At 50.2% G+C, this 12,383-nt stretch overlaps 1 protein-coding gene across 1 annotated transcript in view; it reads left to right on the top strand.

Moving 5' to 3' along the window:
- LOC134968772 (BTB/POZ domain-containing protein KCTD19-like) overlaps positions 1 to 12,383 on the top strand; it is a 175,182-nt gene that overhangs the window by 151,085 nt on the left and 11,714 nt on the right. Inside the window, exons 12-15 of the mRNA XM_063944259.1 lie at positions 2,627 to 2,888; positions 4,119 to 4,295; positions 4,536 to 4,690; positions 10,943 to 11,044. Of these exons, the coding sequence (XP_063800329.1) occupies positions 2,627 to 2,888; positions 4,119 to 4,295; positions 4,536 to 4,690; positions 10,943 to 11,044 (696 nt within the window). The remainder of the gene's footprint in view (positions 1 to 2,626; positions 2,889 to 4,118; positions 4,296 to 4,535; positions 4,691 to 10,942; positions 11,045 to 12,383) is intronic.

The following is a 12,383-nucleotide window of genomic DNA, read 5'->3' as shown; positions in this document are numbered from 1 at the left end:
TGCATTGGGGAGAGGTCTGGAGGTGCTGCGGGTACTGTACCTGCCAAAAAGGTAGTTGGAGGGTATGCAGTAACAGGGCCAGGACAGGGGTGACAGGGTCAGAACAGGGTTGACTGGGCCAGGACAGGGGTGACAGGGTCAGAACAGGGGTGACAGGGTCAGAACATGGGTGACGGGGCCAGGACAGGGGTGACGGGGCCAGGACATGGGCGACGGGGCCAGGACAGAAATGACAGGGACAGAATAGGGGTGACAGGGTCAGTGTAGGGGCGGCAGGACCAGGACAGGGGTGTCAGGGCCAGTATAGGGTTGACAGGGCAAGCACAGGGGTGACAGGGCCAGGATAGGGGTAGCAGGGCCAGCATAAGGGTGACAGGGCCAGGATAAGGGTGACAGGGCCAGGATAAGGGTGAAAGGGCCAGGATAAGGGTGAAAGGGCCAGGATAAGGGTGGCAGGTCAAGGCCAGGGGTTACAGGGACATGACAGAACACAGGGCACGGGAGAGATTGGTATTAGGGACAGAACAGTGGTGACAGACAGATGTGTCTTACCGGAGTCACTGCTGCTGGCTGCTGCTGTTCCACTCCAACCTGTTGGCATCTGCTGCTGGTGGAGACTTGGCATGGCTGACTCTCTTAGGCTGTATTCCTACTTCCTCTGCCCGTCCGCATCACTCCCCCCCTCCTCAGTCACACACCGCAGACCTCGCGCAGCTGCCGGGCACTGTGGTAAGGTGAGACTGGGAGTGACTGGTTAGCCCCCAGGAGATGCTGCGGCTGGAGGGAGGAGGGGGTCATAGCATGCACGTGGCGCGGACCTCACGGCTGCTGGGCACTATGGTAAGGGGAGACTGGGAGTGACTGGTTAGCTCCCAGGAGACGCTGATGCTGGAGGGAGGAGGGGGTCAGAGCCTGCAAGCAGCGCGGACTTCTGCAGCGCTACCCGCCGGCTAAAGTGTGTGAAGGAGCTGGGCGCAACTCACTGCGGGTGGCAGCGCTGCAGCTAGCGGTGGGGTCTCAGGGGCTGGAGATAACAGAGGCAGTACGGAAAGTGCACAGCGGCTGGTGACCCACAAAACTACAGCTAAGAAGCGTGGAGTGTGCCAGAATGTGACGCTCCTCCCTGCCAGAGAGACCCTGCTGAGTATACTGATGTGGGGGTCAAGTATGGCATACCCCCTCACACACCCCCATACCTCCCAAATGTCCCAATTTCCGCGGGACAGTCCCATTTTTTGGGGTCTGTCCCGCTGTCCCACCCGCGGGTCGCAGTGTCCTGCGGTGGGGGGGGGGGAGCAGTTGGAAAGCTCCTGTACTCGCTGTTCTGCTTAGCAGAGCAGCGGTGAATAGTGGAGACAGAGGGAGAGGGGGCATCAGGGGGTACGGATTAAGGGGGGGTTCCAGCAGCAGAGCCGGATTAAGGGGGGGGGGCAGGCGGTACGTACCGTTGGCCCCACAGTTTTAGGGGGCCCCCTGGCTGGAGTAGCTCTGTCCCAGCTCAGAAGCTCCCCCGTCCTGCCAGCAACAGCGGCAGCATTGTGCTACAGTCAGCACACGCTGCTGCGTATTGGCAGGTCTGTGGTGTTGCAGGGAGGCAGCAGTCTCCCTGCTTTCTTCTGCCTGTGCGGGTGTGTAGGGGGGAGCGACCACCTCCTCTGGATTTACCTCTAGCTGAGGGGCCAAAATACCATTAAAAAAAAAAAAAAAAAAAAAAAAAAAAATCCCGGAATTTGCATAATGGGGCGTGGCCTCGCGTCCCGCGATTAGGCCACGCCCCCAACCCACAGCAGGCACAGCAATGAGATAGGGCTCCCCTGTCTCAAGTACCCTGTGCCCCCCGGACTCATAATCAGCCCATGGGGCCATGCCAGCAGCTCACAGAGCGCTGGGCATGCCCCTCACTGACGAAAACGGGGGCCCTCCCGCGAAGTCACGCCCCCTTTTCGCCGTGTGTGAGTGTGTGTGTGTGTGTGTGTGTGAAAGCTGGGAGGTATGCACCCTGCCTGTGCCATGTCCATACTATCTGCTTCTGCAGCTGCTCCTAGTGTCCTATAGATTTGGCCAGATCTGTGACTCATTTGACTAACTCCGCCCACTGTTGTGACTCCGCCCAGCGTTAGCAAATGAATCACAAGATCACAGAATAGGGCTATTATATAGGAGATATATATATATAATATATATATATCTCCTATATAATAGCCCTATTCTGTGATCTTGTGATTCATATATATATATATATATATATATAAATAAAATACTGCTCAGATAGTTATGTTATAAGCATCTTCAGTGGTTGGTTTGCTCAAATTATTTTATGAATGCAATACAAGGCATATGGTGGAATGTAGGCCATGAACTGACAGTCCTTGGAGATTGATGCATTCCAGCAAATCGGAGAGGAAAAAGGACATTGTATATTGGACAGTAACTTCAAAGGGGTTAACCACAATGTGATAAAGAGGAGGTCTGCATGTCCCATATCATATCAACATTAATTATTGACGTGGACTGATTCTTCCCATAGTACTGTAATACAGTTTTGAGAAAGGGTCAAACTGTAGAAAATGGAGGCACAGAATAAACAGTCTCACCAATATTATACCGAATATCTATTATCAAACAGCTTCATCAAGCCAGCACCAAGAGCTCTGCCTGTGACCAACGCCACAGAATACATGTCTCTTCTCCCGGACCAAGTGGTGGGGACGCCCTGAAGCTGCACTCTGTGCTGCGGCACAGTCCAGTACATAAGGGGGCGATGCAGCAGGCTATTCCTGTATACAAGGACCCCAAGCAATGCCTGCATTCTGCACACGAGGAAGAAAAGGCCACAGCGACAACATGCAAAGGTCCCAGAAATGATGATGGAACAGCGTTACCTAAAGGTGAGCAATCCACAGTGACACCATTCTCTCTGCTGCTATGTTTACTGGATAATTGGTAGGCCTAGGTGATTGCTGGAAACAGCGTTGGGCATTGCTGAGGAGCAGTCCTAGGTGATTGCTGGAAACAGTGTGGGGAGTTGCTGAGGAGCAGGCCTAGGTGATTGCTCGAAACAGTGTGGGCGTTGCTGAGGAGCAGTCCTAGGTGATTGCTGGAAACAGCGTGGGGCATTGCTGAGGAGCAGTCCTAGGTGATTGCTGGAAACAGTGTGGGGCGTTGCTGAGGAGCAGTCCTAGGTGATTGCTGGAAACAGTGTGGGGCGTTGCTGAGGAGCAGTCCTAGGTGATTGCTGGAAACAGTGTGGGGCGTTGCTGAGGAGCAGTCCTAGGTGATTGCTGGAAACAGTGTGGGGCGTTGCTGAGGAGCAGTCCTAGGTGATTGCTGGAAACAGTGTGGGGCGTTGCTGAGGAGCAGTCCTAGGTGATTGCTGGAAACAGTGTGGGGCGTTGCTGAGGAGCAGTCCTAGGTGATTGCTGGAAACAGTGTGGGGCGTTGCTGAGGGGCAGGCCTAGGTGATCGCTGGAAAGAAAACCAAGAAACTGCTTTCTATAGTTGCTCACAAACTATTGATTTTACCTCTGTGCTTTATCCCCTGCTCTGGTCACCTCAGTGTTTTCTACATTTGTGAGCAGGTGGGTAAATCAGATTACTGGGAACTTACATATTGCTCCTGTGAGAAATTCCCCATACTGTGTCCTGTTGTTGAAGCTGGTTTGAGAACCGTTATCCTAGATCAGTTTTCAGATTCCACGTGGTGGAAGGTGCAGTATGATAAATTGTGTGTGTGTTAGGACAAAAGCCAAAGATACAAGGATCACCCACAGAATTTAGCACACATAACAGCCAAAATCATTGTAAAGCTGGACCTACACCTTTTGTATTACAGTACCTTTCCAACCACTAGTTGGCTGGTTGGTATGCAAATGAGAATCAGCAATTTGATCTCACACTGGAAAACGGAAAAAACTGTTATTTAGACAAATTTGTTCTGTCTGTACATAAGATTGTAAGCTTGCGAGCAGGGCCCTCCTACCTCTATGACTGTTTGTTTATTACCCAGTTTTGTTGTATCATTATGTCCAATTGTAAAGCGCAACGGAATTTGCTGCGCTATATAAGAAACCGTTAATTAATTAATAATAATAATATCTCTTAACGTGTGTTCTCTTTAGGATATGTCTGGCTAGCCATGGAAAGGGGAGGACCAGATGATCTCGGTGCTATTCTCTGGGTCCATCATCACCACCTAGTGGCCAATGATGGCAGTGCAGCTTCCTTTCAAGAAAGCATTCTATATACTAGAGAGTATAATATCCCAGAGGCTGCTGATTGCGCAGCTGCACCAAATGGTACAATATAAGATAGATTTAAGTTTACTTGTCACTTAAAGATAATGGATAGTTATTATGTAAAGTGAATGTGTGTTTGTGAAAATGCATTGAGCCAGTTCTCTTACTGAGGCCAAGCCAAATAACAAGTACATGGTTACTCCTAGAGGTCATTGTTACTTTGCTTCCACTATGAGTTTGGGCGAGCTGTAGCTTGTAGCTACTCACCCATTGTCGTCTTGTGTTATGATTGTATTGCAGATCTAGTTTTTCTTAGTGTTAATATGACGTATGAGGAGATATTTTATGCCAGGAACTGTCACTCCTTTCTGACCGGCGTGATCTTGGACTCCATACAACAGGGGGACCCTGTGTCCAGGACTTGCTATGTGATGAGTCTTGTGAGCATGCTGTGGGTAAGCTATACCGGCGATAAATAGGGACTAGTGATCCTACCACACATAAAGATAAGCTTTCATATGTTACAATAAAGTCTGGGAGACCCCTGAATAATGGACGGCACTCCTGGAAGAGTAGTCGGGTCTCCTGAAAGCAACTCACTGCCGTCTGCTGCTGCCGCTCACTCCCCAAGTGAAGTCCAGACGGCTCGATGATGCGATTTGCGCTGATTAGCGTCAGCACGACTCAGGACTTGCAGAGCCATAAAGACGCAATTACTGCATCCCCCCACCATTAATATTGGCAACTTATTTCATTAAGTATTTTCTCTGACGTCCTAATGGATGCTGGGAACTCCGTAAGGACCATGGGGAATAGCGGCTCCGCAGGAGACTGGGCACAACTAAAGAAAGCTTTAGGACTACCTGGTGTGCACTGGCTCCTCCCACTATGACCCTCCTCCAGACCTCAGTTAGATTTTTGTGCCCGGCTGAGCTGGATGCACACTAGGGGCTCTCCTGAGCTCCTAGAAAGAAAGTATATTTTATTTTTTTTTATTTTACAGTGAGATCTGCTGGCAACAGACTCACTGCAGCGAGAGACTAAGGGGAGAAGAAGCGAACCTACCTAACTGGTGGTAGTTTGGGCTTCTTAGGCTACTGGACACCATTAGCTCCAGAGGGATCGACTGCAGGAACCGACCTTGGTGTTCGTTCCCGGAGCCGCGCCGCCGTCCCCCTTACAGAGCCAGAAGCATGAAGATGGTCCGGAAAATCGGCGGCAGAAGACTTCGGTCTTCACCAAGGTAGCGCACAGCACTGCAGCTGTGCGCCATTGCTCCTCATGTACACCTCACACTCCGGTCACTGATGGGTGCAGGGCGCTGGGGGGGGGCGCCCTGAGGGCAATATTACACACCTTGGCTGGCAAATCTACACCATATATAGTCCCAGAGGCTATATAGGTGTAAATTAATACCCCTGTTTCAAAAACGCGGGAGAAGTCCGCCGAAAAAGGGGCGGGGCTATCTCCCTCAGCACACTGGCGCCATTTCTCCCTCACAGCTCCGCTGGAAGGAAGCTCCCTGGCTCTCCCCTGCAGTCTACAACTACAGAAGGGTAAAAAAGAGAGGGGGGGCACTAAATTTAGGCGCAGTATATATATAGCAGCTATAAGGGGATATAATTCAGTTAGTCCCTGTATTATATAGCGCTCTGGTGTGTGCTGGCATACTCTCTCTCTGTCTCCCCAAAGGGCTTTGTGGGGTCCTGTCCTCTGTCAGAGCATTCCCTGTGTGTGTGTGGTGTGTCGGTACGGCTGTGTCGACATGTTTGATGAGGAGACTTATGTGGAGGCGGAGCAGATGCCTATAAATGTGATGTCACCCCCTGCGGGGCGAACACCTGAGTGGATGGACTTATGGAAGGAATTACGTGAAAGTGTCGACTCCTTACATAAAAAATTTGACGACATGCCAAATGCGGGACAGCCGGCTTCTCAGCTCGTGCCTGCCCAGGCGTCTCAAAGGCCATCAGGGGCTCTAAAACGACCGCTACCTCAGATGGCCGACACAGATGTCGACACGGATACTGATACCAGTGTCGACGACGAAGAGACTAATGTAATGTCCAATAGGGCCACTCGTTACATGATTGAGGCAATGAAAAATGTATTACACATTTCTGATATTACCCCAGGTACCACAAAAAAGGGTATTATGTTTGGGGAGAAAAAACTACCAGTGGTTTTTCCCCCTTCTGAAGAATTAAATGAAGTGTGTGAAGTAGCGTGGGCTTCCCCCGATAAAAAATTGGTAATTTCTAAAAGGTTACTAATGGCGTACCCTTTCCCGCCAGAGGATAGGTCACGTTGGGAGACACCCCCTAGGGTGGATAAAGCTCTCACACGCTTGTCAAAGAAGGTGGCACTACCGTCTCCGGATACGGCCGCCCTAAAGGAGCCTGCTGATAGAAAGCAGGAGGCTATCCTGAAGTCTGTATATACACACTCAGGCATTATACTGAGACCAGCTATTGCTTCACCATGGATGTGCAGTGCTGCAGCTGCGTGGTCAGATTCCCTGTCGGAAAATATTGACACCCTAGACAGGGACTCTATATTGCTAACCATAGAGCATATAAAAGACGCAGTCTTATACATGAGAGATGCACAGAGGGATATTTGCCGGCTGGCATCTAAAATAAGTGCAATGTCCATTTCTGCCAGGAGAGGCTTATGGACTCGGCAGTGGACAGGGGATGCAGATTCTAAAATGGATATGGAAGTTTTGTCCTATAAGGGTGAGGAGTTATTCGGGGATGGTCTCTCAGAACTGGTTTCCACAGCAACACCTGGGAAGTCAGCATTTTTGCCCCATGTTCCCTCACAGCCTAAGAAAGCACCGTATTATCAGGTACAGTCCTTTCGGCCCCAGAAAAGCAGGCGGGGAAAAGGCGCGTCCTTTCTGACCAGAGGCAGAGGTAGTGGGAAAAAGCTGCAACAAACAGCCGGTTCCCAGGAGCAAAAGTCCTCCCCCGCTTCCTCCAAGTCCGCCGCATGACGGTGGGGCTCCACAGGCGGAGCCAGGTACGGTGGGGGGCCGCCTCAAAAATGTCAGCGATCAGTGGGCTCGCTCACAGGTGGATCCCTGGATCCTTCAAGTAGTATCTCAGGGGTACAAGCTGGAATTCGAGACGTCTCCCCCCCGCCGTTTCCTCAAATCTGCCTTGCCGACAACTCCTTCAGGCAGGGAGGCTGTGCAAGAGGCAATTCACAAGCTGTATTCCCAGCAGGTGATAGTCAAGGTGCCCCTACTTCAACAAGGACGGGGTTACTATTCCACAATGTTTGTGGTACCGAAACCGGACGGTTCGGTGAGACCCATTTTAAATTTGAAATCCTTTAACACATATATAAAAAAATTCAAGTTCAAGATGGAATCGCTCAGGGCGGTTATTGCAAGCCTGGACGAGTGGGATTACATGGTATCCCTGGACATCAAGGATGCTTACCTGCATGTCCCCATTTACCATCCTCACCAGGAGTACCTCAGATTTGTGGTACAGGATTGTCATTACCAATTCCAGACGCTGCCGTTTGGGCTGTCCACGGCACCGAGGGTATTTACCAAGGTAATGGCCGAAATGATGATACTCCTTCGAAAAAAGGGAGTTTTGATTATCCCATACTTGGACGATCTCCTGATAAAGGCGAGGTCCAAGGAGCAGTTGTTGGTCGGGGTAGCACTGTCTCGGGAAGTGCTACAACAGCACGGTTGGATTCTAAACATTCCAAAGTCACAGCTGGTTCCTACGACACGTCTACTGTTCCTGGGGATGGTTCTGGACACAGACCAGAAAAAAGTGTTTCTCGAGCTGTCATCTCTAGTCCGAGGCCTCCTGAAACCGAAACAGGTATCGGTGCATCACTGCACACGAGTCCTGGGAAAAATGGTAGCTTCCTACGAAGCAATTCCATTCGGCAGGTTCCATGCAAGAACTTTTCAGTGGGACCTGTTGGACAAGTGGTCCGGATCGCATCTTCAGATGCATCGGCTGATAACCCTGTCTCCAAGGACCAGGGTGTCTCTGCTGTGGTGGCTGCAGAGTGCTCATCTTCTAGAGGGCCGCAGATTCGGCATACAGGACTGGGTCCTGGTGACCACGGATGCCAGCCTTCGAGGCTGGGGGGCAGTCACACAGGGAATAAACTTCCAGGGACTATGGTCAGATCAGGAGATTTCCCTACACATAAATATTCTGGAACTAAGGGCCATTTACAATGCCCTAAGTCAGGCAAGACCCCTGCTTCAAAACCAGCCGGTACTGATTCAATCAGACAACATCACGGCAGTCGCCCATATAAATCGACAGGGCGGCACAAGAAGCAGGATGGCGATGGCAGAAGCCACAAAGATTCTCCGATGGGCGGAAAATCACGTGATAGCACTGTCAGCAGTGTTCATTCCGGGAGTGGACAACTGGAAAGCAGACTTCCTCAGCAGGCATGACCTCCACCCGGGAGAGTGGGGACTTCATCCAGAAGTCTTCCAAATGCTGGTAAACCGTTGGGAAAGGCCACAGGTGGACATGATGGCGTCTCGCCTCAACAAAAAGTTACAAAGATACTGCGCCAGGTCAAGGGACCCTCAGGCGATAGCTGTGGACGCTCTAGTGACACCGTGGGTGTACCAGTCGGTTTATGTGTTCCCTCCTCTGCCTCTCATACCAAAGGTACTGAGAATAGTAAGAAGACGAGAAGTAAGAACGATACTCGTGGTTCCGGATTGGCCAAGAAGAGCTTGGTACCCAGAACTTCAAGAAATGATATCAGAGGACCCATGGCCTCTGCTGCTCAGACAGGATCTGCTACAGCAAGGGCCCTGTCTGTTCCAAGACTTACCGCGGCTGCGTTTGACGGCATGGCGGTTGAACACCGGATCCTAAAAGAAAAGGGCATTCCAGAGGAAGTCATTCCTACGCTGATTAAAGCTAGGAAAGAAGTAACTGCAAACCATTATCACCGCATTTGGCGAAAATATGTTGCGTGGTGTGACGCCAGGAAGGCCCCAACAGAGGAATTTCAGCTGGGTCGATTTCTGCACTTCCTACAGTCAGGAGTGACTATGGGCCTAAAATTGGGTTCCATTAAGGTCCAGATTTCGGCTCTGTCGATTTTCTTCCAGAAATAACTGGCTTCACTGCCTGAAGTTCAGACTTTTGTAAAGGGAGTGCTGCATATTCAGACCCCTTTTGTGCCTCCAGTGGCACCTTGGGATCTCAATGTGGTGTTGGATTTTCTAAAATCACATTGGTTTGAACCACTTAAAACCGTGGATTTAAAATATCTCACGTGGAAGGTGGTCATGCTATTGGCTTTGGCTTCGGCCAGGCGTGTGTCAGAATTGGCGGCTTTGTCGTGTAAAAGCCCTTATCTGATTTTCCATATGGATCGGGCAGAATTGAGGACTCGTCCACAGTTTCTCCCTAAGGTGGTATCAGCTTTTCATTTGAACCAACCTATTGTGGTACCTGCGGCTACTAGGGACTTGGAGGATTCCAAGTTACTGGACGTAGTCAGGGCCCTGAAAATTTATATTTCCAGGATGGCTGGAGTCAGGAAAACTGACTCGCTATTTATCCTGTATGCACCCAACAAGCTGGGTGCTCCTGCTTCTAAGCAGACTATTGCTTGCTGGATTTGTAGCACAATTCAGCTGGCGCATTCTGCGGCTGGACTGCCGCATCCTAAATCTATAAAAGCCCATTCCATAAGGAAGGTGGGCTCTTCTTGGACGGCTGCCCGAGGGGTCTCGGCTTTACAACTTTGCCGAGCTGCTACTTGGTCAGGGGCAAACACGTTTGCAAAATTCTACAAATTTGATACCCTGGCTGAGGAGGACCTTGAGTTCTCTTATTCGGTGCTGCAGAGTCATCCGCACTCTCCCGCCCGTTTGGGAGCTTTGGTATAATCCCCATGGTCCTTACGGAGTTCCCAACATCCACTAGGACGTCAGAGAAAATAAGATTTTACTCACCGGTAAATCTATTTCTCGTAGTCCGTAGTGGATGCTGGGCGCCCATCCCAAGTGCGGATTGTCTGCAATACTTGTATATAGTTATTGCCTAATTAAAGGGTTATTGTTCTGAGCCATCTGTTGAGAGGCTCAGTTATAGTTCATACTGTTGACTGGGTATAGTGTCACGAGTTATACGGTGTGATTGGTGTGGCTGGTATGAGTCTTACCCGGGATTCAAAATCCTTCCTTATTGTGTCAGCTCTTCCGGGCACAGTATCCTAACGGAGGTCTGGAGGAGGGTCATAGTGGGAGGAGCCAGTGCACACCAGGTAGTCCTAAAGCTTTCTTTAGTTGTGCCCAGTCTCCTGCGGAGCCGCTATTCCCCATGGTCCTTACGGAGTTCCCAGCATCCACTACGGACTATGAGAAATAGATTTACCGGTGAGTAAAATCTTATTATTACTTACCCAGTTGTTAGTGATTCCTGGTCAGACCAGTATGTAATCATGGGGATACCAGTTTCTAATAACTACAAGATCCTTCCACAAATCACCCCCTGTGGTCGGACAATTCTCTGCCCCAGCCTGTTATGGATTACATAGGAACTGGACTAAGGATAACATGCAGCAGTGTCGTCATTTGCATGGCTTTCTCTAGGGTGTCATGGCAGACATCGCTGCGGGGATCAGGTCCCTATGGGGGGGTTTCAGTAGCTTGCTCTTTGATATTAACTTTTATCATTTCATTTCAGGATTTTCAGCTTCCTACCAGACAGTTTGTAGATGACTTACTGACCCTGGAGTCTTACAGAGATGAGAAAAGGACGAGGGAGAAGTTACTGTGCTGGCTGGAGGTAAGAGACGCTCCTGTGTGACTGTATGTAGTGATATTACATTTATATACAGGCAGGGCCGTTTCTTGGGGCAGGCAAGCAGTGCAACCGCGGCACTAACTGTGGCTCCCTACTTCCCCTCCTATTTCTCCCCGAGTAATCCGCTCGGGGGGCGGAGTTTCACGGAATGACGCGGTCGCGTCGTTACGTCACGACGCAACCCCGTCACTCTGCGAAACTCCCCCCCCGACCGGAGTACAGAGGGGGATCCAAGTTAGGAAGAGGGAAAGGCCGGCGCGAGGAGCGACTGGTGAGGCGGGCCGAAGAGCGGTAATCGCCTCTGTAAGTATTCTCTCTCTCTTTCAATGTGTAAAATGGGGACACCTGCCGTAATGTGTGAAATGGGGACTCTTGCCTGCCGTAGTGTGAGGATTTAATGAATCAAGGGCATTGCGGTGTGTGGCATAATATGGTGCAGGGGGCATTACTGTGTGGGGCTTAATATGGTAGAATTTTTTTTTCCTGTGGTGGTCGTGATCTGTTGGAGCAGGGTCAAAAACTGGATTGTGAGGTAGTATTTTCAGACGAGGCCATGCCCATTTAAATGAGGCCACACCCATTTAGATGAGGCCACGCCCCCTTGCCGGGTGCGCGTGCATGTTTTTTTTTTATCTAGGGGGGGGGGGGGCACATTTTTTAATGTCATGGGGGGGCGCATTTTTAAATCTCGCACTGGGAGCTAAATTGGCTAGAAACAGCCCTGTATACAGGTGGAGCATACAGGAGGTGTAGTGCGTTCAGGTGACCGCCAGCATGTGCTGCACTCCGCATGTGGTAATAACTGCAGCTGCTCCTTCATTTACCATGGGCATTGCAGAGGCGTCGGTAACCAATTTGACTGAAAGTAACATTATATATCTGTATCCGCTCCCACTAGCACAGGATTGATGCTAGGCACTTATAATGGGTTGTAGGCCAAGGAGTGAAAGGGTTTCCACCTTCAGATGATTAAGTTATCGGCTTGTGCATGCCCTCCTGCAACACTTACTGCACTGTATCACCAGACGGCTCACGCATTGGTGACCGTTATATGGGGGGGGAATTCATTAATGGTGTTTAAAAAGCTTAAATGAGAGTCACCACATAGGACACAGAGATGAGACAAGTGTAATATGTATATTTGCAGGACATGATACAAATGTATTAACGGCAGCTATGTGGGCGGGGGGGGGTTGCAGCATCTATAAGAGTGGAGGAATGGAAAATGTACATAAAAATGGTGGTAAAAATATACAATGTTACACCATATTGTTCTACCAGTTCCCTAGGATCCTTCTGTTTGGAGAGTTGTGTGTTGCTG

Source organism: Pseudophryne corroboree, chromosome 11, assembly GCF_028390025.1.
Source record: "Pseudophryne corroboree isolate aPseCor3 chromosome 11, aPseCor3.hap2, whole genome shotgun sequence".
NCBI classification, from domain to species: Eukaryota; Metazoa; Chordata; class Amphibia; order Anura; family Myobatrachidae; genus Pseudophryne; species Pseudophryne corroboree.
Note: the sequence above shows the minus strand (reverse complement) of the source record. Positions and strands in the feature narration are given on the sequence as shown.